The sequence below is a fragment of the Dama dama genome, chromosome 32 (genome assembly GCF_033118175.1).
Source record: "Dama dama isolate Ldn47 chromosome 32, ASM3311817v1, whole genome shotgun sequence".
NCBI classification, from domain to species: domain Eukaryota; kingdom Metazoa; phylum Chordata; class Mammalia; order Artiodactyla; family Cervidae; genus Dama; species Dama dama.
This window is the reverse complement of record NC_083712.1, coordinates 45,719,286-45,746,867: the sequence shown is the minus strand read 5'-3', so window position 1 is coordinate 45,746,867 and position 27,582 is coordinate 45,719,286. Positions and strand designations below refer to the sequence as shown.

Here is a 27,582-nt window from a genome sequence, read left to right as displayed (position 1 = left end):
GGAATGAAGTGAAGAAGGTGGAGTCAGGACTGGTTGACGAGACAGAACTGTGGGGAGCCATATGACTCACCTTAAACCGCCTCAGAGAAAATATACTGAATCCTAAGACAGTGTTAATGGGGACCAAGATAAAGAGCGTGGATTTTGGGACTCTTTTATAGTCAGTCAGTAGGACAGAGTTACTGATTAAATGAGATACTCATCAGCTTCTGGCCTATGTTAGTGATGGCTGATCATGCCAGAAGCTAGATCAGGCAGAGGCAGGAGGGGAGTTTTAAAATCAGGATTAAGTCAGGCATGCTGAACCTGTAGAGCTTGGGGGCGTTCTGATGGCTGTGTAAGTCCAGCTCTCCTGGAACCATGACCGCTTCAGGACATTGACTAAAGAGTCATCAAGTGATAAAAGCTCTGGGCACAAACGCAGTCACTCAGGGAGACTACGAAAGACGCAGAGAAATGTGCTGAGAACGGATCCTGACTAACACCATGGGAAATGGAGAGAAGAGAAGCCATCTCTGAGAAGAGCAAGCTGTGTGTAGGTGGATGTGTGAGACCCCGGTTCTCAGCACAGCAGGAGAGGGCTCCCCCGCACCCCAGTGCCCCACCCAGGGTCCACTCTCTCTCTGCACAGAGAGCCCTCCGGCCTCAGCCAGCGCCTGGGCTCGTCTCCCGAGTTCCCAGGTCCACCCGGCACGCTCTGCTTCTAAACAGCCTGCCCAGAACAGTCAGCCTTTCTCCTTGTGACCATCAGGCTCCTGCCTCCTCAGCTCTGAGATGTTTCCTTCCTCCGGCTAACTGCCCCCCATTCTCCAGGAGGCTTTTAAATCCACTATAACATCAATCAACCCAATGATATAGGCTGTGGCTGATGATCTTTTAACTAAAGGTAAAAACAAATAGTAAAAGATGACAGTTTACTTCAAAAATCAAACAGACCCTTTTCTACTGTAAGACTTCCTTAACTGGTCATGATACAGAACTAAAGTTTATAGTTTATACTTGTTGTTGCTATTGTTCCATGATTTTAATTTAGAATACTGAGTAGAATACTTCCCTCTCTTTTTAGAAATGGGATCAAGTAAGTCGCTCTTTACATATATGTGGGTCCTTGAATAATATGTCTTCATCCTATGTATGGATCAACTGCTTCCATGGAACAAATGACTTCCTATCACAGTGAAATAGCGATACATTTGAAACAAAAAATACAGCATGATTTCAGTACACAGTAAAATTACAAATTCCTACAAACATCATTACTGAGGTGGAGCCCACCCACAAGCTAGAGGAGGAGCCGTGTGCTACCTTTCTCTTCTTCAGCAGCTTCTTGCTGGCATCTGCCTTCATGGCAGTGATCTCGGGAACCACTCTCCTCCCGTAAGGGGAGGGCATCGTCTCTTCTAGCTGAAGCTTCTTCACCTTAGGCTTGCCAACTTTCCCCTTGATTGCTTTTCCGGCCATTCCAGCCAGAACGTCTTCTCGTTCCTGCGCTTCCACTTTCTGGAGAGGAATCATTAAGGATGGGGAGGAGGATGGGGCATAAACAACTCATCAGAAAAGACAATTGGAACTGCAGAAGTCAAAGTTCAATTTTATTCACTCAATAAGGAACAGAGCTTTCTTTTCAAGTGATCTAACCTAAGGAAAAAACAATTCTAAATCAGAAGGCCTGGGCTGTAGTCCCATTTCTATCTAACAAATTTCTCATTTGTAAGACGAGGGGGTTGTAACTAAATGACCTACATGGTCCCTTTCCAATTCTAGAACCCTATGACATATTATGGGATCAGGACTGTTGATGACCTGGTATCATCAGATGCCTAGCAAATCATACAAAAAGGCAGTTCTGGTAACAAATATGAAGCCGTTCTTTACTCTTGCTTTACCTTGCTTGAATCTTAATGGATATTAATTTTTAAATGTGTAAGTCAGCAGGGAAAAGTCTCAAATTTTTAAAACATCTAATTTATAACAACAGAAGAAAAGTATAAATCAAGGCAACACATGATACTGTGATACTTGAAAGATCATTAAAATTCCAGAAATTCTATTAGGCAACTAATATACCACACTTATTCTGAAGAGTTCGAATTCTGACTTAGGTTATAAAACTAGAGCATGTGGACAATAAATCAATGAAGCACCTAAAACCAATAAATATAATATCATGATTAATAATAAATAGTAATTTACCTTGTACTATTCAAAATTAGATGATCATATTGCTACCATGAATATAATTCTAAGATTTTAAGTGAGTTAACTGCTTAAAAATAAATTAGGCAATTTTAGGAAAAGTTTGTATTTTATATCTTTCTCTACATTTTTTCTTTTGTTTTTAAACATGGAATTCTACTTGGAGAAAAATAAATTTTAAAAAATTTTAAATTTCTCTGTTAAAAGTCTAAAGAGACTATCATTCTACTTTTTAAAAATCAAATACCTATATTCAATCACATATATATATATATTGTTCTTACCTCTTTCAGGGGAAAACATTAAAATTGAAGCAATAAGCTAATTTGAAGTCAGTTAAGCAGTTTTAACTAGTAGAGAGTATTAGAATTTAACTCATTCTAAATTCCCACTCCATAGCTTTTATTCATCTATATCAGACATAACTTTTTTTTATGACTTCATATAGCTAGAAGCTTAATCCTCTGCTGCTTATAAACACATTAACCTTTGTAGAGTTAAAGGAAATCCTGAGATAATTTAATTTTTAAAACTTTCATTTTGTTTGATAAACATTACTCTTTCAAATATATTTTAATGGAGACTTAACCTACATCCAGTTCTTCAACAAAAGCTGCTAAATCTTCTTTCCAAAGATCTGAAGGAGATTTCCTTTTAAGATCACTGACCTCTCGCCCCTATAATAAAAAAGTAGTGTGATTTAAGCATTCAATTATAAATGTATAATTTTAAAATGGATACATAAAGGATATATAAAACTATTTTTGGAAAAGAAAAATAAATATATGGAAAACACTGAAATAGCTTCAAATTATTTAACCCACAGAAGTTCATACTTTTGCATCTCTCTGTTTAATCAGTTCTTCAACTTTTTCTTTAGTAAGAGACCATAGAGACATATTTAAAATATAATTAAAATCAGGGCCTGAAGGAGTTCCTGAATCAGAGGAACTATCATCATGCTGGTTTTGTGATTCTTCCTCTTCTGCTGCCTGCAAAAAATAATAAACTTTATATTAAAGTCCTGTATAATATGAAATCAATGTTGAATTTTATTGAATACTAAGTTTAAAATTCCACACATGCTACACTCTTAAAGCTACATCTTCAGGGTGGTGGGTTTATTTTAGATTATATACAAGATTATCTATGAAAATATATTTCCTATAAAAAGTTTAAATTTTCTAAAAATGCAAAATAATGTCATCAAAAGGAATAGTATATTCAGCCTCTATTCAGGAATCTGGTGAAAAATTAACTGCTTGAGAAGACACCACATCTTAAATGTAACAGAGCAGAAGTAATATTCTATCATGCATTTTGTCAGATCTTTGCATTGGAGAGTGAATGAACAATTTGAAACCTAAAACAAATATGTTTTACAGTAATAATAAATATGCTAAGATAGTCAGTCACTAAGGGTGAATTCTTAATAAAAATTTTCTCAAGCAAGAACACTCAAGTAAGGACTAAGAAAAATTCACTTAAGAGTTGAAGAGCTGGTAGGTTAGAGTAAAAATTCTAAGGGCTATTCAAAAATTGTTCATAAGGTCTTTTTTTCACAGAAATAGTTACAATTAAAACAACTTCTTACACTAATACTAAATTTCAAAATCAAATGAATTTATTATAAGTGACATCATCTTTAAAATTTTTTAAATAACAACAGCTGTTAAAATAAATTTGAATCTCAATTGTTAAAGGCACTCAGATCATTAAAAATGACTGAGTTAACCATGATACTCCATAAAACAAAAAGTCCACTTCCAGTAATCAAAAAAAAGAAAAAAAGCCTTACAGTTTTTAAAGTTTTACAATTTTAAATTTTCAGTAAAATAATGTATATATACAAATTAAGTTTATTTTAGAAGAGATAAAAATAAAAATTACAAGAAAGATGCTTCATTACATTAAAAGTATAAACTCAATTAAGTAACATTATCCAAGTAAGGAATGCTGTTGTTCAGTTGATAGATTATTATAAGTACCTAGATAATTGATGACAAATTAATACAGTCTACAGCTTTTAAAATTTCTTCATGAAATAGTGTGCTGCTATGGAATTTCTTACACTACCATTAAAATACTATTAGAAAAAAAAAAGAAAAGAAAAAAAAAATACTATGAGGGTGTCAGGTGTCATAAAATCCTATTTAGACCCACATTTCAGAAGTCTGTTTGCTCTAGGCTTTAATGACACACCAAGTATTGTTAATGAGTGCTCCATAAATGTGTGTATCTATCGCTGTTAACATGAAGATGACTAAGGATACTTTCAGGGGGAAAAAAAAACACCGCTTTTCAAGTTCCAGTGACAATTCTACCATGCCTTTGATCTTCTAATTATCTACTTTATAATTCTCTCTCCTCCAACTCTACATAACAGGACACTCTTCTAAGAGCAGCTCATTCTGTTTCTGAAACCCCCAAAGTGAACAACACATGGTCAAGATGCTGAGAGATTTTTGAGGGTAACAATGAAAGTATTGAAACCAAACAGGCGCTTTTACCCGTGAGGTCTATTTTCACCAGAAAGGCATTCTCAAACCCGAAACCCTTTTATTTTTAAAAACTAAACATTAAATTCATTACCTTACTAGCAAAAATTTTTAAGATATAATTTAAACCAACAGTGATACAGAAGGGCAAGCAGTGTATAAACCATAACTTGGGGTTTAAGAATGCAGTAAAACACGCTGAAAGGAAAGCAAGTGCTTAAAGCATCTTAATTTTGAATACTCTCCCACTTTGTCCTACCCACTTCCCTCAATGAATAAACCTATTATCTCAATATGTAATTTGATGTATAATTCATTTTAGTTTTATTCTAATATATGTCATTCTAATGACAGTTCAAAATTGAAAAAACTTTCATGTAAGTGAAAGCAGTATTTCTATGTAGTTTGAAATATATGAAAAACATTATGGTTGAGAACTCAGATGCTGGGAAGTTTAATGTTTCAGTGCAAGTTATATCACATAATCATAACTATTTTTGAAAATGCAAACATTATCAGTATTATATATGTATATAATATTCAATTAAGTATCTGAAAACTAATCATTTCCAAATTTCTTCTTTTTTGTACATTTGTGTTCTCAGTCACAATGTGGTATGACTTCTTTAAATTATCCACAGCAGCAAGAAGCTAATTTTTGAGAGAACTCTCAAAGTTTCAATATTCCATTCACTGAATTAGTACTCTATGATCTAAAATGGACAATTTAATTAACAAAACATCAGACTTTTAATCTGAAGTCCCAGGGTTTAAATCTCCAGCTAAAGATGTAAGCCAAGGTCACAGCACACATATGGGGCTCAATAAATACTGGTAAGTATTGACCATTCCATCTCTCATATCCCCAGAGTACAGCAAAACCAGATCAAGGGAGTGGTGACTCCAGCCTATGACTGAAGACTGCCTGGGGGAAATCATTTACACACGACCAGAGCAGTTCCCAGAACGACCCGCACCACATACCACCACCACCACCATCCTTTAACAGCAGCTCACAAAGAAGGCCGAGGAGACTGAGCTACTCCTCAGACCTGGAGGCACAGTCCAGCCCAGGCAGAGCCACACTGGCCATGTGCTTTGGGGCGGGTGTGCACTGCAAATCCTGTACCACATCCGTTTCGTGGATAAACAGAAGACTTCAGTCTCCAAACACACCACTCAGCACCATTAGCAGTACTAAATTCAAAATTCAGGGGTTGGGTTTTTGGTTCGCTTTGGAAGTTGCTTTTAAAAGCTTCTCTGAATGTCTCATTCTGCAAATGATTACCTTTTCTTGTGCTTCTTTCCAGGCTTTCACTGGGTCAGATTCATAACCTCTCTGGACTAACATTTGAATCAAATCTTTCTTTGACCTATTCTCTATGTGAGGGAAAAATAAAGTTAGGATCAAGAAAAGAGATTCAATTTGTATTTGTTTATATTCTACTGATAAAAATGTCTTCTATTAATAAAGTTTTTTTTTTCCATTTTAACTAATCTTCAAATTTTTAAAGGTTGCATCTTACCTATAGTGATTTTCCCTTGTATCTTCTCTAAAATGAAACGGGCTTGATTATTAAGCTTAGTAGACTCTGCTCCCAACATTCCTACAAGCCACTCCTTTCGTAAACCATAATAGCTTAATCGTAAATCAAAGAATTCTTTCAAAATATCTTGCACAGTTTCATACTTCTTCAGACATCCCATATGATCAAAGAGTACCTATGCAAAACACAGAATTTTCAAAGATTGTATAAATCTGTGTTGGTATTTTTAGCTTGTATTATGTCTTACAGTATTTAAAATAACCATAATACACTTACATGAATACACACCACTCCTAAAAGCCAGAACCAAAATTACACATTTCTGTGAATATTCCTTTGGTAACTTTGAGAAATGGATAAAATTCAATTCTCAAAACAATGAAAATATGTTAAGTTGGAATAAATTTTTAAGATAGGACTTTAAAATAAGGTTCTTATTTAAAACTATATCAACTATGGCTATAAAACCACCTAATATTTTTTTTCAAACTAAAAAGAAACCCATTCGATCTGTAAGTTTTTAAATTTAAAATGTTTTTCAATTTTAAATGTTAAGTTTAAAGTTCTCTCTTTCTCATATATTCAGTGGATGTGCATTTGTCTCTCTTTTGATTTTTTGAAATGTGCTACAATTCACTCAATGGAGAAGGCAATGGCACCCCACTCCAGTACTCTTGCCTAGAAAATCCCATGGACAGAGGAGCCTCTACGGTAGGCTGCAGTCCATGGGGTCGCTAAGAGTCGGACACGACTGAGCAACTTCACTTTCACTTTCATGCATTGGAGAAGGAAATGGCAACCACCTCCAATGTTCTTGCCTGGAGAATCCCAGGGACTGGGGAGCCTGGTGGGCTGCATCTATGGGGTCGCACAGAGTCGGACACAACTGAAGCGACTTAGCAGCAGCAGCAAAATTCACTCAAACTTCAATTTAGGGAGAGATCTTACTTCTCTATCCTTTTTATCCTTTTTCTATCAATCATGGCACTTTTTCTCAGTCATTGTGCTATTGCTGGATTTTTTTTTTTCTTTTTTAAGTCTAAAAGCTAATTTGGAATGGAACGAGAATAATCATACATACTCACTTTTATTTTCCTCCTCAATTATTTATAAGCTTAATAAAGCAGATTATAGTTACAAGAAGATGTAAGTGTTAGTCACCCAGTCGTGCCCAACTCTTTGTGACCCCATGGACTGCAGCCCACCAGGCTCTTCTGTCCATGACATTTTCCAGGAAAAGATACTGGAGTGGGTTGCCATTTCCTTCTCCAACAAGAAGATGAGTACTTCACAATTAAAATGCTAATAGAGACAGACATAAGGCACACAGAAATCCTGCAATAATCACTACCAGAACTTCAAGTCAGTGTGTGTGAAAGTATGTGTACCCTGTGTATTCAAGACCAGATGCAAAATGCAGAGCTTGGGGAGGAGAGGATAATAGTAGAGAAAAAGGAAAGTACCTCTAGATTCCTTAGCAAACATAAAAGAGGAGAAGCATTCAGACTTATTACACTCACTTGTGTCATGAAGCCAGTTGCAAAAATCCCACTTACAAAATAAAAGGTTAAATTCATAGTAAATATAGTTCACGTACCATGGAATTACAAGTAAGAGTAGTTTGAAGCTTAAAAACTTTGTGCAATCCAGCAGCTTCTGCTTGTGCTAGCTTCTCTTCAGTCATTTTCACCACAAATTTCACAGTTGTATCAGTATGATATTCTTTATAATCAGAAATTAATGCTGGTGTTTTATCTGTTCCATTTAGCATAGGTTCTAAAACCTGTTCTTTGTATACCTACAAAAGATTTATAAATAAGTAATTCTTTCATGACACACATTCATGTTCTTAAACTATAAGTCACGCACTCTTTTAAAAATTCTCAATTCCAGTCAGAAAAAAGGGGAAACCTCCAGCTCCACCGTCTCCGGCCCAGCCACTGCAGTCAACAACATGTGGGGATCTTAATGGAGAAAGAAGATGACAAGGGCACGGCTCTGATCTGCTCAAAGGGTGAAAAGAGGCTGAGAGTACAAACAGGATGGCATCAACTAGAACTGACAACTCGACACCTGTACTGACTGACGTGAATTTACTGACCACACTTGCAAGGGTTCCAAACACTATTCCTTCCTCACTTCATACTCTACTCAAGTAGAGTACGTAGTAGAGTATCTACTAAAGAAGATAAGTCTTTTTAAAAGTTAGCTTAACTCATTCTACATTTAGATAAGTTAAAAAACATTTTAATTACAATTTGAATATTCAAATGAATGTGTCAAAAATGCATGCAGGAATGTTTAAACACTCTACAGACTCAGGGCAAACAGAGATGGAATCCCATTCAAACCAGAACACACTGTCTAACACAACCACCCTCTTCACAGGCAGCTTGCATCTTGTACCAACCTGTGTCCAAGTTCTGACGGGGAGCTCGGTAATCTCCACCGTGTTTCTGTCCACCACAAATATTTCACCACTGACTGCATACTGGTTTTGACCAAGTTCTTGGATCGTTCCTTTAAAGTTTTTGTAGTTTGGAAGCTGAAGAGAAAAATAAAAGTCCCTTAAGGGCCCAACTCCTCACCGAGTGCCAGCGCCACCTCTGAACGCCCCCAGTCGGGCTCTCTTGCCAGCTCAGGTCCACACGACTGAAAAACTCCTCTCATCCACAGCAGGCCCTCTTCACACAACTGCTCAGGCTAGAGGTCACAGTTTCTGTTCTCAGAGGACCAACATTCCCCAACCTCGAAACCTTAGTGTCATCTTTCATAGTCTTCAAAGTATATTACCTTTTTTTTCTCCCCAGCCTATTACCTAAATCCTTCCTTCTCCCGTACATTAAAAATTCTCTAAATTCAGATTCCTCAGATGTTATGTTAGCTCTGCAGTCCACAGCCAATGATCCGCCTTCCAGATCACTACTTATACGTCTCAAATATTTTAAATATTCTCACTTTCCTCTACCCAGCATGCCCTCACACCCTATATAACTATATGAATCACAGCCAAACAACAAGCCACCCCCCGCTTCTCTAACCCCTATTTGTTATTATCACTAAGCAGGTAGGTACGTAGTACAGGACAGTTCTTTTCGCACACTGAACAACTATCACTATCTTCTGTCACCGTAAACCACATGCCCGGATGTCTTGCCTTGACAAAAGATTAACGTTTTGAAGACAGGGATCATATTTTATCTCACCACTTGGCACAGTATCATATATAGAAGATTATATATATGTGTATATATACATACACACACACATATGTGTATGTAAGAAACATATTAACTTAATACTCAATGTATCTGAAATAATTCAAATAAAATGCTATAATCATTATAAGTAATTCGATACTTCTCTTAGAAATATTGTAAAGTACTTTAAAGTATTTAGGGGAAAAACAGATTTTAAATCACACTCAATCTAATTTTTTTAAATACAAAAATGAAATAAAACTTGGAGTGAAATACATAAAAATATTAAGTTTCTATATATATGGAGTATGTTTTCCTCTTTGCTTATGAATCTAGACGATTTTAAACCATGTAGAAAAGGGTAAACCATGTAGAGAGGTTTTTCTTGGAGGGAGTTGGGGAAGAGCTGAACACAATGAATGATGTAAGGAAAGGGGAAAAGTAAATATGGAGACATATTAAAATACCTGCAGTGTGTTTTTAAGTATCCTCATGACTCTCTAACATTTTAATTACAATTTGAATATTCAAATGAATGTGTCAAAAATGCATGCAGGAATGTTTAAACACTCTACAGACTCAGGGCAAACAGAGATGGAATCCCATTCAAACCAGAACACACTGTCTAACGCAACCACCCTCTTCACAGGCAGCTTGCATCTTGTACCAACCTGTGTCCAAGTTCTGACGGGGAGCTCGGTAATCTTAGTTGTTGAAGAACAATAAAAAGTTGCATATAACTTTATCATAGAAGCCTTATTCTTTACATAATTTAGACATTTGAAAGTTTGAAAAAAGCCTGAAATACTTACATTAAAATTTTAATAAAGTTTCTCCCCATAAGCCTCATCTGCAGGCTTTTTGCAAACTTTTATCTTTTACTATAAGCACACATCAAGTTATACACTAACAAGGTCCTTACTGTCTAAAATATGTTCTAAATGAAAATGGTTCCATTACTTTTCTAAAATTAATGACTTCATAGTTCACACAATATCATTCATTAAATACAAAAAAAAAACAATATAAGCAGTAAATTCTACACCATTACCATGGGATGAGGATCCAGGCCATCGAGCATGCGCCTGACATTGTTCACGATCTCTCTGGCATCGTAGTTGGGCAGCTTACAAGCCCACCCTGTGCCAATGCCTTCAGCACCGTTTATTAAAACCATGGGGATTATGGGGATATACCACTCAGGCTCCACACGCTGATTATCATCATAAAGGAATTTAAGCAAGTTGTCATCCACAGCAGGAAAAAGCAGTCTTGCTAAAGTGCTAATAAAAGGAAAAAGAGAAACATGCATCAATGTCACGGTTTGAGAAAAAAAAAACTTTATATGTAAATTACTTGACATGTCAGAAATCTTTTAAGAGAATGCATTTAAAAATTTTGGTTCAGTTCAGTTGCTCAGTCGTGTCCGACTCTTTGCGACCCCATGAATCACAGTACGCCAGGCCTCCCTGTCTATCGCCAACTCCCAGAGTTTACTCAAACTCATGTCCATCAAGTCAGTGACGCCATCCAGCCATCTCATCCTCTGTCGTCCCCTCCTCCTCCTGCCCCCAATCCCTCCCAGCATCGAAGTCTTTTACAATGAGTCAACTCTTCGCATGAGGTGGCCAAAGTGTTGGAGTTTCAGCTTCAACACCAGTCCTTCCAATGAACACCCAGGACTGATTTCCTTTAGGATGGACTGGTTGGATCTCCTTGCAGTCGAAGGGACTCTCAAGAGTCTTCTCCAACACCACAATTCAAAAGCATCAATTTTTCAGCACAAGTGCTTAAACTTGACAATAAAATTTACTTACCTTATTACCAAATGTATTTCTCTCAGGCACAAAGCCAGAATAAAATGGCCCTGTTTTACTTATATTACTTACTGACTAACCTGCCTAAATTCTTCATATTGATATATAACCTGGTAAGGATTTCCTCTTATTCTGACTAAACCACAAAACCCACTTTCAGCCTAAATTGTTAGATCAGAAAAATCCTTACATTCATTAGGACTGGCTTCACCAATAATTCATAAAAACCAAGATCAACATATTTCATTCTGTATGTGATCAAATACTTTGGAACATTCACCCTGAACATAACACTCAAGCTTCTCTCTCCATAGTTAAGTTAGTTAAGATGCTCAGTCGTGTCCGACTCTTTGCGACCCCATAGACTGTAGCCTACCAGGCTCCTCCGTCCACCCATGGGATTTTCCAGGCAAGAATACTGGAGTGGGTTGCCATTTCCTTCTCCAGTGGGGGATCTTCCCAACCCAGGGATTGAACCCAGGTCTCCCAGATTGCAGGCAGACACTTTTACCATCTGAGCCACCAGGAAACATGGCTCTTTCTCCAGTTACACTTCTATTACACATTTTGTTAGTTCCAATAACCTTCAAAAAGTATTTATGCCATTATATCTGCAAATCATTACCTCAACATTGTGAAAATATAACGAGGGCTTGCAGCATCTTTGCCCCCATGAAGCCGAGTTCCAAACTGACCAATAGGCTGAAGCAAGTTGATGTTGTTGCTCCCCACAAAGTTCTGAGCCAAGTTCACAATAGTCATCATCAATGCTTGCTGCAGAACAGACACAGAATACATTCACAAAGTTCCTCCATGACTCTCATTTTTATTAAAACACAAATCCTCAATTCTTTAACATTTCCAAAGACCTCATAAAAGAAAAACCACTTGATTATGCTGAATTATCCTACTATCATTCTTCATGCCAGTAAGTGTAGCTCCCAATTAATTCCAGTCTCCATGCTGGCTTACTTCTCCGTGATGATAAGCAGACATCTCAGCCACAGACCCAGCCAACTGTGCAACTTTCACTTCACGTTTATCATTCCTCTTGAAACAAGTAAATAAAACTTTTCGCTGACCTGGTTTAAAACCTGGTTTTAAAAAGAAAAACCCTCTTTTAAAAAGATTACTCAATTAAAAAAAATACTACTCAAGATTGAGTTGCAATGTTTCTTTATATGTGACAACAATGTGACAACAATGTTCTATATATTCAAGAGAAAAAAGCAAAGATATAGTCTGCTTACTAAAAATCACTAAAATTGCTGAGACTCTAACAAAATGAGTACCTACTAACATATTTTATACCATCTTAAGCTATTCTAAAAGTGAAGAACCAATTGAAAGACCCCTTCTAGTCTTAAAGAACTGCTGAGTGGCACCAAATTCCTTTCACAGGAGCTTCCAAACACTCATATTCCCAAAATGCCAGTTGTGATGAAAGTATCAGAGAGTCATCAAATAGCCTAAAAACTATTATTAGAATACCCTAAATCTGGAATGCTCTTATAAAGAAGAGATATGTTCTGGTAATTAAGAATGCAGGCTTTAGAATCTCACTAATCTGGATACTCTTCTCGACTTGGCCATGACTTTCTACAACTTACTAAACCATTAAGTCTCAGTGTAACATAATTACCTTCTTAATAAGGTGACCATAAGGATTACATGAGATAATGTAAGCAAAGCACTCTGCTTCCTGATCATTTTTCCTGCTCTAGACCAAGGAGCCCAGTAATAAACTTTTCAGTATATACTAGCTATCATCATCACCATGGGCCCAGAGCACAGAAGAAGCAAAAGGATAACAAAATATGGCCACTTTTCTTGAGAATTTTATAATCTAATTGAGGAGGCAAAATTAACGTAAGTAAAATAAGAGGCACACAACTACTGGCATAGAAGTTTACAGCACCAGAGACCAATTTAGACTGCAATTTCTAGCGAAGACTTTGGAGACTGGGTATAACTTAAAGCTAAAACTAGATAGATTATAAAACCATCTGTTTTAGTTGAAAAACCAAGGGACATAAAGATGAACTAACTTTTTAAAAGTTATAAAATCAAAAAGCTCTAGATAAAGGATTAAAATCTGCTCCAACTACTGGGTAGCAGTTTAATTTTTTTTGTCACATTAAGTAAGTTAAAGCATTAGATTTTGGGTACTGAGGTCTACGGCCATACCACCCTGAATGAGATTTATCTTGTCTGATCTTGAAAACTAAGTAGGGTTGGGCCTGGCTAGTACTTGGATGGGAGGCTCTGGGTACTGAGGAGTAAAGGTGCTTTTAAAATTTGGTCTGATAAATACTCTAGAACTTATCAAAAAAGTCTCCAATAATTTGGAGCTAAAAATTTAAAAATTTGCAAGCTATTAATAATTTTCTTTAGAAACTCAAAAAGGGCTTAAGATTTAAAGAATACAAAATATTTCAAAACTTCTAAAACATCTCAAAAGCAACTTTAGAATTTTTTTAAAAATTATTATAAGGATGGGTTAAAATACATGAAATTAAAATACACTCAATAACATTCAAAAACAAAAAACTTCTTAAACAAACACTACTTACCATCAACAAGAGATGGTATAGATCTTTCATTGTCTGAGTTTGAGAAGAGAATCAATTCTTTGTTGATAAAATCATTATAGGTCAAATGCTTGGTTGCTGTACCATATAAGAATTGCTAAGGGAAAAGTCACATAGCAATTACGTCATTATTACTACATGGATTTTTAGCCTTTCTCTTTCTTCCCCCAGATCACAGCTCTTTATGACTAACCTCTGGTAAGCCATGTAACCTACGCTGTCTCCGATCTTCCATAAAGTTCGTTAACCATTCTTTTCTGTCATCGATCTTCTTCTTACTGAATGCCTGAAAAATTCCAGATAATTTCACACATTAAAAAAAAATTAATTTCACTCTAGAATTAAAATTTATAAAAGCAAATAACTAATTATTAATTTCTGGGAAATTATAAAGTCTTTTCCAATACTCTTTTATCAAAAATGCATTTGAATAGAAGTCTCAGAATTAAAGAACAAAAAAAACAAAAAACAAACAAACAAAAAGAATTAAAGAACTATGAAAGCAGAGCATAATCTGAGGTGATGGGGAATGACACTAAGATTAACTAGGTTGGGCTTCGAATTAAAGAGAGACATACCACAGCAAACCAAGACAGGGAAGGGAAGGATGGCAGACAGAGGAAAATGATATTGGGAGAGATTTCTTTTTTAATTTTTAATTGGAGTTTAATTGCTTCTGCTGTACAACAACATGAACCAGCCATAAGTATACAATACGCCTTCCCTCTGGAGCCTCCCTCCCCCCTTCCCCGCTCCCACACCTCGAGGGTGTCACAGAGCAGGAACTGGGCTCCCCGTGCCCTACAGCAGGGAGCTCTCTCACACACGGTAGTACATGTATGTCAACGCTGCTGCTAAGTCGCCACAGTCGTGTCCGATTCTGTGCAACCCCGTAGAGGGCAGCCCACCAGGATCCCCCATCCCTGGGATTCTCCAGGCAAGAATACTGGAGTGGGTTGCCATTTCCTTCTCCAATGCGTGAAAGTGAAGTCGCTCAGTCGTGTCCGACTCTTAGCTACCCCATGGTCTGCAGCCCACCAGGCTCCCCCAGCCCTGGGATTCTCCAGCCAAGAGGACTGGAGTGGGTGCCAGTGCCTTCTCCAGCGTCAATGCTACTCTCTCTCAACTCATTCCCAACCCCCAGTCTAGAGAGATTTCTTAATTAACTTTGTTACCAAGGTAATGGCAGCATCATCTTCAGGACCAGCATATCTAAATAGGATACGGTGCCTTTCCATATCAGCAAAATATTCCTTGGCTTCCTTAGCTGTACTGGTACCCAACCCTGCATAAGTTTTAAAATGAAAGTAAAAATAAGCCACACAGAAAGAAAAAGACAAATACTATATGATCTCACTTATATGTGGAATCTAAAAAAACAAAAAGTCAAACTCATAGTAACACAGAGTAGAATAGTGGTTACCAGAGGCTGAGGGGAGAGGGAAATTGAGAGATGTCAGTCAAAAGTACAAACTTTCAGTTATGAAATGAATAAATTCTGGGGAATCTAATTACAGCATAATGCCTGTAGTTAATAATACCATACTGCATATAGTGAAAATTACTTAGAATAGACGTTAAATGTTCTCTCCAAAAAAAAAAAAAGAGCTGTAGAAATGATTAACAAAATCCAGAATGTGGGAAATGAAACAGGTCAAACTATCCAACATTTTAAACAAATAAATTACATGGAAAACAGAAAAACAATATAATAAGATTTAATAGACCTATCAACCAAATGCAATGTGTGGGCTCTGTATATATATATAAATGAACATTTTTAATATAGTCAGGAGAATTTTAACAGATTGAACATTTAAGGTTATTAAAGAAAGGTATGATAATGGTATGATGGGCAACAAAAAATTCTTTTAGAAATACATACTAAAGTATTATAGAAATTAACTATATTATTAATGCCTGGAAGTTATTAGGTGGGTACAAAAGTAACTGAGGTTTTAGACCAAGAATTTTAAATCATTATAATTAGGCTCAAACACATCTTTATTAATCAAAATAGGAACCAGGACAGTCAACACAGTTTTGCCAACAAGAAATGCTTGTTTATTCTTGTAGCGTAAAATTGGTGCTTCAGGAATCAACAAGCTCTTAGGAAGCATTTTCTGCCTCCTACTTGTGGAAGCAGTTTCCCTGCAAAAAGTTGTCGAGATGCTTGAAGAAGTGGTAGTTAATTGGTGAGAAGTCAGGCGAATATGGTGGGTGAGGTTAAACTTCATAGCCCAATTTGTTCAACTTTTGAAGCACTGGTTGCGTGACAATGGTTGGGCACTGTCATGGAGAACTGGGCCCATTCTGTTGACCAATACTGCTGGCACTGCAGTTTTTGATGCATCTTATCAATTCACTGAGCATACTTCTCAGATGTAATGGTTTCATCAGGATTCAGAAAGCTGTAATGAATGAGATGGGCAGCAGACCACCAAACAGTGACCATGTTTTTGTTGGTGCAGGTCTGACTTTGGGAAGTGCTTTGAACCTTCTTCTTAGACCAACCACTGAGCTGATCATCGCTGGTTGTCATATAAAATCCACTTTTCATCACGCGTCACAACCCAATCAAGAAATGGTTAGTTCTTATTGCATAGCACAAGAGAAGACTTCAAAATGATGATATTTAAAATTTTTGTTCAGCTCATGAGGCACATACTTATCGAGCTTTGTTCACCTTTCCAATTTGCTTCTAATGCCAAATGACCATAGAATGGTCAACGTTGAGTTCTTCAGCAACTTCTTGTGTAGCTGTAAGAAAATCAGCTTCCGAGATGGCTCTCAGTTGGTCACTGTCACCTTCCAATGGCTGGCCACTGCGCTCCTCGTCGTCAAGGCTCTCGTCTCCTTTGCACAGCTTCTTGAACCACAACTGCACTGTATGTTTGCTAGTAGTTCCTGGGCCAAATGTGTTGTTGATGTTACACGTTGTCACCACTGCTTTACAACCCATTTGAACCTGAATAACAAAACTGCTCAAATTTGCTTTTTGTCTAACATTTCCACAGTCCAAAATAAATATATAATAAATACTTGTTAATAAGTCATTAACAAAAAGAACATATAGCAAGAAATGCACAGTAAAATGATGTATAATATAACCACATTTAAGAACGTATTCCAATATCAAATGACAAAGTTCAACAAAGGAAAACTGCAATTACTTTTGCACCAACCTAATATTTCAAACTAATGGGGTGGCAATGAGAAGAGTTCAGATGAAACAAGATTGTCCATGAAATGATGACACTTAAGTACATGGGAAGCCCATTAAACTATTCTCTCTACTTACATAAATTTTCCATAATAACCCTTTAAAAATCAGCAATAGTTGTTTTTGAAAGCTAAAAGAGATAAACTTTCAAAATATTTTATAATGCTCTCTTAACAGGAAATTTATGTCAATAGTTAAGTTCACAAAATTTTAATGTTTTAGAATACAGACCTTTGTAGTATTTTATTTTCCAGGCTTTCTGGTTTTCTATATGTTTTTTCCACTCATCAAATTCAGGAATACTGTAGAAGGAAAGTTCCTGCTTATTTTTGCTAGCCTTAAATGAATAATAAAAAAAATTAGTTTTTCTGCTACTACTTAAGACCATAGTATAAAAGTATATTAATGTAAATAGTACCTTTACAATAGGGGTAATGAACTCTTCAAGAAAACCATGCTTCAAAAGTGATGGCCAATTGTGATGGATGAAATTAATAAGCAGGCCTTTTATGTGAGAACCATCTTGATCCTAAATAAGTATCAGTAAAGAATGTCATGGTAATTTTATGAAATATAATTACTTACATAATCAAAATTTTAAATATATGAAAGCAGCAATGAGGCAAAATTCCATCAAATTTTAGAACTGCACTGTACAAAACAGAAGAGATTATTCTTGGGATGATTAAAGAATTTCTTTCTTAAAATTCAAACAAAGAATATAGTTATGTGATAGACTGAATCTTTCTGTCACTATAAAACATACTACCATTATCTTTTTTATAGTTTTCCCAGATTTCACAAGAAGAAAGAAGTACAAGGAACACAGTTACAATGCCACTTCACAGAAAGGAGAAACCTATGGAATACAAGTATTCACAAGTCTTCTCTTAACATAAAAACTGATACATTTCTGCTTAAAACTACACAGCAGCTTCTCAGTTGCAGATTTTCCTACAAATGCTTTCAGTTAGAGTACTTGAGACACAAGCAGTTGGATGCATATGAAACTCTTCAATTTTATGTGTATGCTTAGTCACTCGGTCATGTCCAACTCTTTGCAACCCCATGAACTGTAGCCACCAGGCTCCTCTGCCCATGGGTATTCTCCAGGCAAGAATACTGGAGTGGGTTGCCATGCCCTCTCCCAGGGGATCTTCCCAACCCAGGGATCGAACTCAGGTCTCCCACCTGAGGATTCTTTACCATCTGAGCCACCAGGGAAGCATATGAAACTCTTCAGTTTTCTAGTTCTTGCCTAAGTACTGCCATTTTACTATTCAAATCCTCCTAGTTTTTTGTGCATCCCAAATCATGCTATCATAAACAAATATTAGCCATTTTCCTATTGATTAACCTTTCTTGCTTACAAATTTCACCATTTCCTTCCTGTTTACAGGCAAGCTTTAACATAATACTACAGTGTGTTCTACTCTTTCCATATTTACTGAATTTAAAAACATTTTAAAATAACTAACCAAAAAGGTGGCTACCATAAATTAGATAATGTAAAATGTACTTCACACAAACCTTGCCATTAAACAATATTTTTCCGCTGTGAAGTGTAATCATTTTCAATTTACTATGTTGGAACAAATCCCATGAAATAAATATCCAAAGGACATTCTGAAAAAGAGATGTTTTAGTATGTGGCAACTTTTAACCAACCTGATCAGTCATAATCATAATCTTTCCGTAGCGTAAAGTTTTCAGAGATTCTGCATCATCATAACTTTTCTTATACTGTAGACCAACTATTTTAATAATATTGTTTATTTCTGCATTTTCCATGATCTGTGCAAAAATGAAAAGAATTGGAAATATTTTAAAGTGTCAAAATATACAAAAGAGGAGTCAGAATTGACACACAAAAAGGCAACAATTTTAGTTAAAGTAATAAATTGTCATACACACATGTGGGTACATATGTAGATACACACCTGTTTGTGAGAAGCTTCCCGCACGTTAAGAATCTTTCCCCTGAGGGGAAAGACCCCGTATCTGTCCCTCCCAATCACACCTAACCCAGACACAGCCAGGGACTTGGCAGAGTCTCCTTCTGTCAGGATCAGTGTGCACTCCAGGGAATGTTTGCCACCTAAGAGAAATTAGTAATGATACATATTTCTCAATTTTACCAATGGAAAACATGAAATCAAAAAATTAACAATCACAGTGATAATAAAACACTGTAAAGAGTCATCTTATGCTCAGTATAATGTAAAAATGAGGTATATTTTATTGAAGCTTTATCCCCCCAAAATTGTAACATGTATTATATGTGACAATTTTAGTGAAATTTATCCTCTGAAAATAAAATCCTATATATGTGGAAAATTAAAACAGTCTATACCTGAATAAAAACTTAAATCAAAATCTAAAAACCGAACAAAAACTGAATCTTACCAGCATCATTAGCATCATCCAATTTGGGAATACCTTTGATTTTACTGTACTTTACTGATGAACACTTCTTGTTCAGCTGTGTCTGAGCCTTAAATTTCACCCAGTTCAGGATACTTTCCACAATGCCACAGTTAGAGGCCTAAAAATCAAAGAAGCAAGAAAGAAGTTCACAGACTTAGCTAAAATTAATGTAATACTTGGAATCTGGGCAGTTGTAAGGCAAAATGATAATAATAATGATATATGCTGGTAAATTATTCTAATTACAGTAAATTAATTCAGGCAACTATTCACCATGACCGACTATACTGAAATGTAAACACATGAGAAAAAGGCAACTTCATTACATATGAAAAAAATTTTATTAGAATAAACTCCATAAGAAATGTACACAGCTTTTGTTACAAGTTAGTTTTGTTACAATGAACACAGTAAAGGCTGATCCACCTATGAACTTACTACCTGGGAAATTATAGACACTGACATTTCTGATATCCTTCAACACAAAAACATGAATCTGGAATTCACTATGACAAAAAAATATTAACATGAGTTTATCCTGATATTCCCTTCAAGAACTTATGAATAGTCCTTATTTTTTAAAGAGCTTGGTAGTAAGGATTTTAACATTATACATATGTGTCATTCTGCAGTGAGTTAACGGGTGATAAGATGTCAAACGCTATTCCCCCGAAAAAGTAAAGCATCTCCAAGTTTGAGTTATTTATTTTTCATCTATGTGGGTAGTTTGATTTTAGGTGTATGAAATAGTTTTCTGGAATGTTTCAAATATAAAAAGAAGTGAACTATGTTATCAAATCTAAACTTCCTTTGCCAAAAATGAAAAAGTATAAAAACTAAAATCAAATTACTTTATAAAAAGAACAACTGTTAAGAGGGCAGAAATTTGGGAAATGATTAGCATTGGGTCATCGGTATTCAGAATTCATTATGATCAGACCCAAAAGTACTATTCTATAGGCCTTTAGCTAAACCTAAAAATCAACTTTTGTTTTTGTTTGTGAGATGTTACCTTTGAAATTCCAATACCAAAATTTGATAAATATGTTATCTCTATTGCAATATTACACAATATTCCTCCAAAAAACTATAAACTGCCAAAGAGGAGGGGCTGTAATTTATTCATCTTTACATTCCCAGAGCAAACATAAAGGCACTTAATATATGTTTGGTGGCACTGGTGAACAGGAGAACTGAGGCAAATCTTACACAAAAATGACTATAAGAAATTATTAGCAGCCACAAGGCTCAGTTATAAATCTAAGACTATTTATATTCTCATCTTGTTTCAGAAAGGTTAAGGCAGCCTAAATAAATATGTGCTAAGTAAAATGAAAAAAAAAAAGTATGTAGAATATGGTAAATTTTATGTTATGCATATGTTACCATAATTTTTTTTAAGTTACATCTACAAAATCAGTAGATGAATTTGAAAGGAATGGAAAAGATGAAGACAGGAGTCCTGTGAGGACCTGTACATTTTTTAGAGGCAAAACTGGCTTTATAAAGACCAATGCAAACTAAAACATAATTAGTTACATGATTTCCTACTTTAAAGCTTGGCAAAATAATCAACTGTTTTATGAAACACTATCTAACCTTTGAAGTTTTCAGAATCAAGCATTTTAGTTTTTAGTATAAATATGCCTGTATCTGCAGTTAAAATAACAAACTAATCAGAATAATTAGAATAAATAAATCAAAAAAACTATTTAATCAACTCTAAATTAAACAAAAAACACTGAAAAGTAATATACATTTTACTCACTGCTTTAAAAAATTTTTCTGATAGTTGGCATTTGGATCCAAAACTTTTGGGCTGCAAAGTCATGTTTTCCTTAGTTTGAGAATCAAAAGTTGGATTTTCAATAAGGCAGTTAATAAAAACCCATATATGATTTTTTACCTGTTGAAAACATCCAAAAAAAGGTCAATATCAGAATCGATATTACTTAACAATTAAACAGAATATATAAAACATCACTTACTTGAAATGGTTTCACTGACACACCAGCTTTGTTCTTTTTCTTAACTACTTCAATCAGTTTACCAACAACTTGGTCTACTACATAATCCACATGCCGTCCACCCTAAAGGGGGGGAGGGGGGGGACAGAATACAAAATCTTCTATAATTAAGGCAGCAAAACAGTAACATTCATATTTTTCTAGAATGAGCATTTAATCTTCAACATAACTTTTTAAAGTTAGTATGACTATATTACTCACCCTATATACCAGAGGTAATATGGTAAGTCTCAGAAGGAAAGAGTTCGGATTTAAAACATAGTCTTTTTGGCCACAGAGCTAATTAGCAACTCTATATAAAGTCCCCACAAAGTGAAAACAATCAAAAAGAGACATGGAAGTGAGAATGAACACTGGCCTGGTGGTAGCAATGACACTTACAAGATTGCCACTAAGGGACCATGGTAGCCATCAACAGTTGTCTATTCAATACCCATTCTTCCCTTTCACATTATAGACAAATCCAACTGTTTTTAACTGGCAACATGTCCAGTTACAAAGATTTACCAATCTAGACTCCCTTGCAGCTACAGGTAGTCACTTGACCCAGTTCTAGCCAGAGATGCTAGCAGAGGTCTACTGGATGGGGTTTCCAGGAAAACTACTGCATTCCTGAAAAAAAGCGGAGAGATTTAATTCACATATGAATTTGTCCAACTTAATTAATTCTCTCCTTAGGACTTGGAAGGGTGCAGCAGACATATTAAAGGCATGAAAATGAAAGCCACATGCTAACAGAGGCAGAAAAGAAAGCCAGGAAGAGGACAGGACCCTATGGACACTGTAAGGTCACAGAACCAGACTAAGACTGCCTACCATCAGTCCCCAGAAGAGGAAAAGTAAAACCTCCACGTGTCTACAAACCACTGCATACTACGTTTCTATTACACATAATAAAATGCAATCAAATCTAACAGGATTTCTGTTGACTAGAAAAAGTGATGCTAGATTATAAAAAATAAGTTCAAACTTGAACAAGAGTGACAAAGTGATAGCTCATGGCTTTATTCTAAAATACACACTTATATTGCCCAATATTTCATTATGGTCAATGGATAAATGCCTATAGATGAGAAGAATTTCATTTGATTTGGAAATTTAAAAGCCTACAAAAAGGGTTCAAACTCCTTAGAACAATAGATAAGGCATTTCATGATGTGATCCCAAAACAGACTCATTTCTTATTATTTGTTCTTTTACACTCAAAACTCAGAACACAGAACAAGGAATTTGTTATCATTCTAAATTCTGTAAAATACAAATGTATTCAACTATAAGCTCTAATCATGTAAATTTATTTCTCAATGGATGCTTAAACAAATAGTAAGACAGATATTTCATAGAAAATATACTTTTATTTTCATAAGTCACTTTTGATTTCACAAAAGCAGGGTGGAGGGATTTTGTTGTTGTTTTATCTTGTTTTTAATGAAGACTGTTCAACAACTGACTTGGAAACAAAGAATTAGTTTACTTACTTTTGTTGTTGCAATGCTATTTACAAAGCTGATTTGCTGGAATCCTTTTTCACTCAATGTGAGACAAACATCCCATCTTTCATTTGCAAGTTCATGAATAACTTTTAGGGCCACTCCAGTTTCATCCAATTTGTCTTTCACATAAAGATCTACATAACTGCGAAATCCATTTACCTAAAATTGAGAAAACAAAAACAATGAACAATTCCTCTTGCACTGGCAGCTGAACTAGGTGAACACCAGCCAGTTCAGACATGTAGAAGGGAAGGTTCAAAGAAGACGTTTTCTTCTCCTTTATAAGAAAACAGCTGATTAAACAACAAATTTTCTATGCATCTTCAAAAACCTGAGATCACAGGACAGCTGAGCATCCAAATTCTGAAGAGAGCAGGTGTTTGGAGGGAGAGCAGAACCTAAATTTTTGTCTTATCTGGGCAGAAGCTGCTTGGTATGGCATAAACCCACGGGAACCTGGAACCAGAGCTTCTGATGAACCTCTTTCCACAGACAAGTGTGGACTAGTGAGCGTGAGAAGCACCTGAAGGCTGTGGTCAGAGGGGTTCCCAGTCTTTCGCAGGCGTTTCCTCACAGGGTAGATCAGAAAGAATTTAGAAAAGTGACCCTCATGGGGCCAGGTAGAGAATGGCAGCCACTAGGAATTCAACCCAGACACTTCACTCATCAAAAAAAAAAAGAACGGCTTACTTCACAGCAGGAAGGACACTGCTGGAAAGCAGTGGTGAAATATCACCAGAGCTGGGATAAAGTACTTCCGCCCAGTCCCATCCCTCCCATGCCCATCCCATTCACATCTTAAAAAGGCTTATTCTGCAGGGTAGGGAGCCTGAAGGACACAGAAGGAGATCACTGGTGTGACCTGATGCAACCAGAGAACAGAGGACAAAGGGAATGGCTCCACCTCAAGAGGAGGCGTAGACACTCCTGTGAAGGCCAAACCCCGAGACACAGGCCCCGAGCATTCCAAAGCCTGAGACTAATCAGACATGGGGTCTCCCACAACCTATACCCAGGCTAGCAGGCCTCCAATTGTAACAGTGGTTTCCAGCTGGAAGAGCTGCAAGAGACCCTCCTTGAGCAGCAGCTCCAAGGCAAGCCCCAGTGCATAAAGGACAACAGAATCTGAAGTGCACACAGCAACAACAGACCTCAACACTAGTAACTGCAGTAACCACAGCCTGCAAACACCGCCCACTCCCTGTACAGATTAACATAAATCCTCACACTAAAGCCTATTCACACCGTATTCACTATGCTATGCAACACAGCTGGTGTTCAACAGAATCTCACAAGGTATGCCAAAAGGCAAGGGGAAAACACAGTCTGAAAAGACAAATCAATCACCAGAACTTAGGTATGTCGCAGATGTTTTAACTATCAGATAGGACTTTGGCTACCTGATGCAAAGAGCCAAATCATTAGAAAAGACCCTGATGCGGGGAAAGATTGATGGCAAGAAGAGAAGGAAGGGGACTGAGGACGAGATGGTTGGATGGCATCTCTGACTCAATGGACGTGAGTCTGAGCAAAGTGCGGGAGACAGTGAAGGACAGGGAAGCCTGACATGCTGCAGTGCATGGAGTCACAAAGAGTCAGACACAACTTAGCAACTGAACCACAACGGCTAATAGGTTAAAGTCTCTTGTGGAAGTTGCATATTGTCTAATGTGCAACTTCAGCAGAGAGACAGAACCTTTAAGAATGAATCAAATGCTAATGCTAGAAATCAAGAAAAGCAGAAGATAACGAAGAATGCCTTTGGCAGGCTCAGCAGTAAACTTTACACAGTAGAGGCAAAAAAGTCAATGAACTTGAAAATGCAGCAACAGAAATCAAACAAACTGAAACTCAAAGAGAAAACAGAGTGAATAAAGCAGAGTAAAACATCCAAGAGCATGGGTCCTACAATTTATGCATAATTAGACTCCCAGAAGGAAAAGAAAGAACAGCACTAATTTTTCCAAAATTAGTGACAGACACCAAACAACAGATCCAATAAGCTCAGGAGACGCCAAACAGAATTAAGTACCAAAAAGAAAATCCAAAACCAACAAAAAACCCTATATATACAACTGAGCATATCATACTCAAAAAAACAAAGACAAATAGAAAATCTTCAAGGCAGGCAGAGGAAAAAGAAATCTCTTACCAACAGAGCAAGGAGGATATGAATTACAGCAGAGGCCATGCAAGCAGGAAGACAACAAAGTAACATTTTTAAGTGCTGAAAAAAAACAACTATTGACTATAATTCTATACTCAGTGAAACTCTGTATCCTTTCAAGTGAAGGAAAAAACTCTCTCAGAAAAACATAAACTGAGGGAAACTATTGTCAGCAAAGGTATCCACAGGAAATAAATGTTAAAGAAAAATCTCCAGCCAGAAGGAATATAAAATAGGTCAGAAACTTAGACCTACACCAAGAAATTAAGAGCACTGGAGATGGAATAAATGAAGGTAAACTATAACTCTATTTTTTTATTGCTCTAAAGTATAACTGACTGCTTAAAGCAGTAGCAACATCAAGTCAGAAACTTGACACAGTTTAAAAAAAAAAAAAATCAATGAACTTCACTGTGGAAATATTTCTGCCATAACTTTTTCAAATATTTCTTCCTCCTCATTCTCTCTCTTCTGTTGTTTAGAGAACATGCCAAAGCGAAATGTATGATGAAAAGGGCACAGGGACAGAAAGGAGCTGGGGATACACTGTTATAAAGTTTTTGCTCTACAGTGCAGTTCAGTCGCTCAGTCGTGTCCAACTCTTTTACACACCAAGTGACAAATCAAGGTAGACTCAAATTACTTGAGTATTATAAACCCTAAGGCAATCACTAAATAAGTTTTAAAAATAAGAATAATAAGTAAAGAGGATTCTTAGGGGGCACAGTGTTAAAAATTTGCCTGCCAATCAATGCAGGAGATGTGGATTCAATCCCTGGGTTGGGAAGATCTCCTGGAGAAGGAAATGGCAAGCCACTCCAGTATTCTTGCCTAAAAAACCCCATGGACAGAGGAGCCTGGCAGGCTACAGTCCATGGGGCCTCAAAGAGTCAGATATGACTGAGCAACTGAGAACATGCACACACACATAATAAGTAAATAGAAAAGATAAAGTGAAATCATTTTTTTTAAAAAATGCTGAATTAAAACCAAAGAAGGCAGGATACAAGGAAATAAGTAACCAAGAACAAACACAATAAATCAACATATAACAAGATGGTAAGCTTTAATCCAAATGTATCAATAATTACTTTAAATGTCAACCATCTAAACACACTTGTTAAAAGAGATTAACAATTTAAAAAGCAAGATCTAACTATAAGCTGTCTACAAATTAACAAAGCATGAGCTATTTTAGAAGACACTTACGGGCAACTTCTTTCCATTAAACATGACCTTGACTCCCTTGCAGGAACCAGCCAAATCATAAGCTCTTCTGGTCATGAGAGCCACAATATCCCTGTCAAGTTTCTCCATCTTAAATTTGGACAGATCTGGTTGGAATGTTATACATGTGTAATCTTCACCATCAAAATGTTTAATTTTGGCTTCGGAAGTCTTCATCATATTATTCATCCATGTCTTTAAAAGAATATTTAAATATTTCTATTGTGCTTCTATATTAGATAATACATAAAGACTCAGCTAATGAAATACATTTATTTACCACAACTAGAACCATTTTCCAACTTTCACAACAAACCAATCTTTAAAACTATACTATAAATGAAGACATTTTAGATAAAACTATTATAACAACCTCATACTGAAAATAAGCAAAATCAACTGAACAGCTTTATATATTGTTAGTTAAATCTTTCAAAATCTACAAATGACCATAAAGAATTATACAAAAATAAAAAGGTACAATGCTTTTCTGACAAAATTATTTTAGCTTATGTAAAATTTTCAAAGGTCTACAGAAGTGAAATATAAAAATTTGAAATATAAATGATCAATCAACAAGGAAATTTTCAAACATGCTAAGCTGGTACATTTCAATTAGACTGTGAGGTTCAAGACATTTTCCCTATTGCTTAAAGAGGTTAAAGGAAAAGTCTGTCAAATAAAGCATTTTGTTTAAAGGCATGGGAGGGAAACAGATTTATGTAAAATCTCCCAGCATTCTGTAGCCTTTTTACTCTGATGACTTGCTTAATGCTTAAAAAAATAAGTTATATAGGTATCTAAGGTATTATATAGGTATTACCTTGGCAAAGCAACAAACATGATTATTCTTAAAAAAGAATTAGTCACATTTCTATCATACCTGCTTAAAACTATGTTTATATTCTTTGCAAGCAGTTTCTACTGTAAACTTTGTACTGAAAATATTACAAAGTTTTGCACCATAACCATTGCGACCACCTGTAAGAACAATTAAATGTGAAAGGTTTAATGAAAACAATTTTAAAGGGACTTTGTTAACTCACCTACCATAGGGCAGGTCTACTGCAAAACAGCTTCCACTTATTATTTTAATCATTGATTGAATATTTCAAAGTGTATTTAGATTTTTCATTTAAAGAAACATAATTAAGATTTAGCACATACAG

The 27,582-nt window shown here is 36.0% G+C and overlaps 1 protein-coding gene across 2 annotated transcripts in view; it reads right to left on the bottom strand.

The window, feature by feature from the left end:
* The window catches only part of TOP2B (DNA topoisomerase II beta), a 61,683-nt gene that overhangs the window by 12,304 nt on the left and 21,797 nt on the right, over nucleotides 1–27,582 (bottom strand). For both annotated transcript variants that reach the window (XM_061134606.1, XM_061134607.1), the window contains exons 6-28: nucleotides 27,297–27,394; nucleotides 26,396–26,608; nucleotides 23,005–23,178; nucleotides 21,488–21,589; nucleotides 21,268–21,405; nucleotides 19,479–19,617; nucleotides 19,013–19,170; nucleotides 18,741–18,866; nucleotides 17,491–17,601; nucleotides 17,304–17,409; nucleotides 15,025–15,134; nucleotides 14,043–14,135; nucleotides 13,832–13,946; nucleotides 12,231–12,352; nucleotides 11,884–12,032; nucleotides 10,493–10,724; nucleotides 8,652–8,786; nucleotides 7,839–8,039; nucleotides 6,221–6,416; nucleotides 5,983–6,074; nucleotides 3,033–3,188; nucleotides 2,790–2,873; nucleotides 1,306–1,500 (exon numbers count right to left, since the gene is read on the bottom strand). In XM_061134606.1, the coding sequence (XP_060990589.1) occupies nucleotides 1,306–1,500; nucleotides 2,790–2,873; nucleotides 3,033–3,188; nucleotides 5,983–6,074; nucleotides 6,221–6,416; nucleotides 7,839–8,039; nucleotides 8,652–8,786; nucleotides 10,493–10,724; nucleotides 11,884–12,032; nucleotides 12,231–12,352; nucleotides 13,832–13,946; nucleotides 14,043–14,135; nucleotides 15,025–15,134; nucleotides 17,304–17,409; nucleotides 17,491–17,601; nucleotides 18,741–18,866; nucleotides 19,013–19,170; nucleotides 19,479–19,617; nucleotides 21,268–21,405; nucleotides 21,488–21,589; nucleotides 23,005–23,178; nucleotides 26,396–26,608; nucleotides 27,297–27,394 (3,245 nt within the window). The remainder of the gene's footprint in view (nucleotides 1–1,305; nucleotides 1,501–2,789; nucleotides 2,874–3,032; nucleotides 3,189–5,982; nucleotides 6,075–6,220; nucleotides 6,417–7,838; nucleotides 8,040–8,651; nucleotides 8,787–10,492; nucleotides 10,725–11,883; nucleotides 12,033–12,230; nucleotides 12,353–13,831; nucleotides 13,947–14,042; nucleotides 14,136–15,024; nucleotides 15,135–17,303; nucleotides 17,410–17,490; nucleotides 17,602–18,740; nucleotides 18,867–19,012; nucleotides 19,171–19,478; nucleotides 19,618–21,267; nucleotides 21,406–21,487; nucleotides 21,590–23,004; nucleotides 23,179–26,395; nucleotides 26,609–27,296; nucleotides 27,395–27,582) is intronic.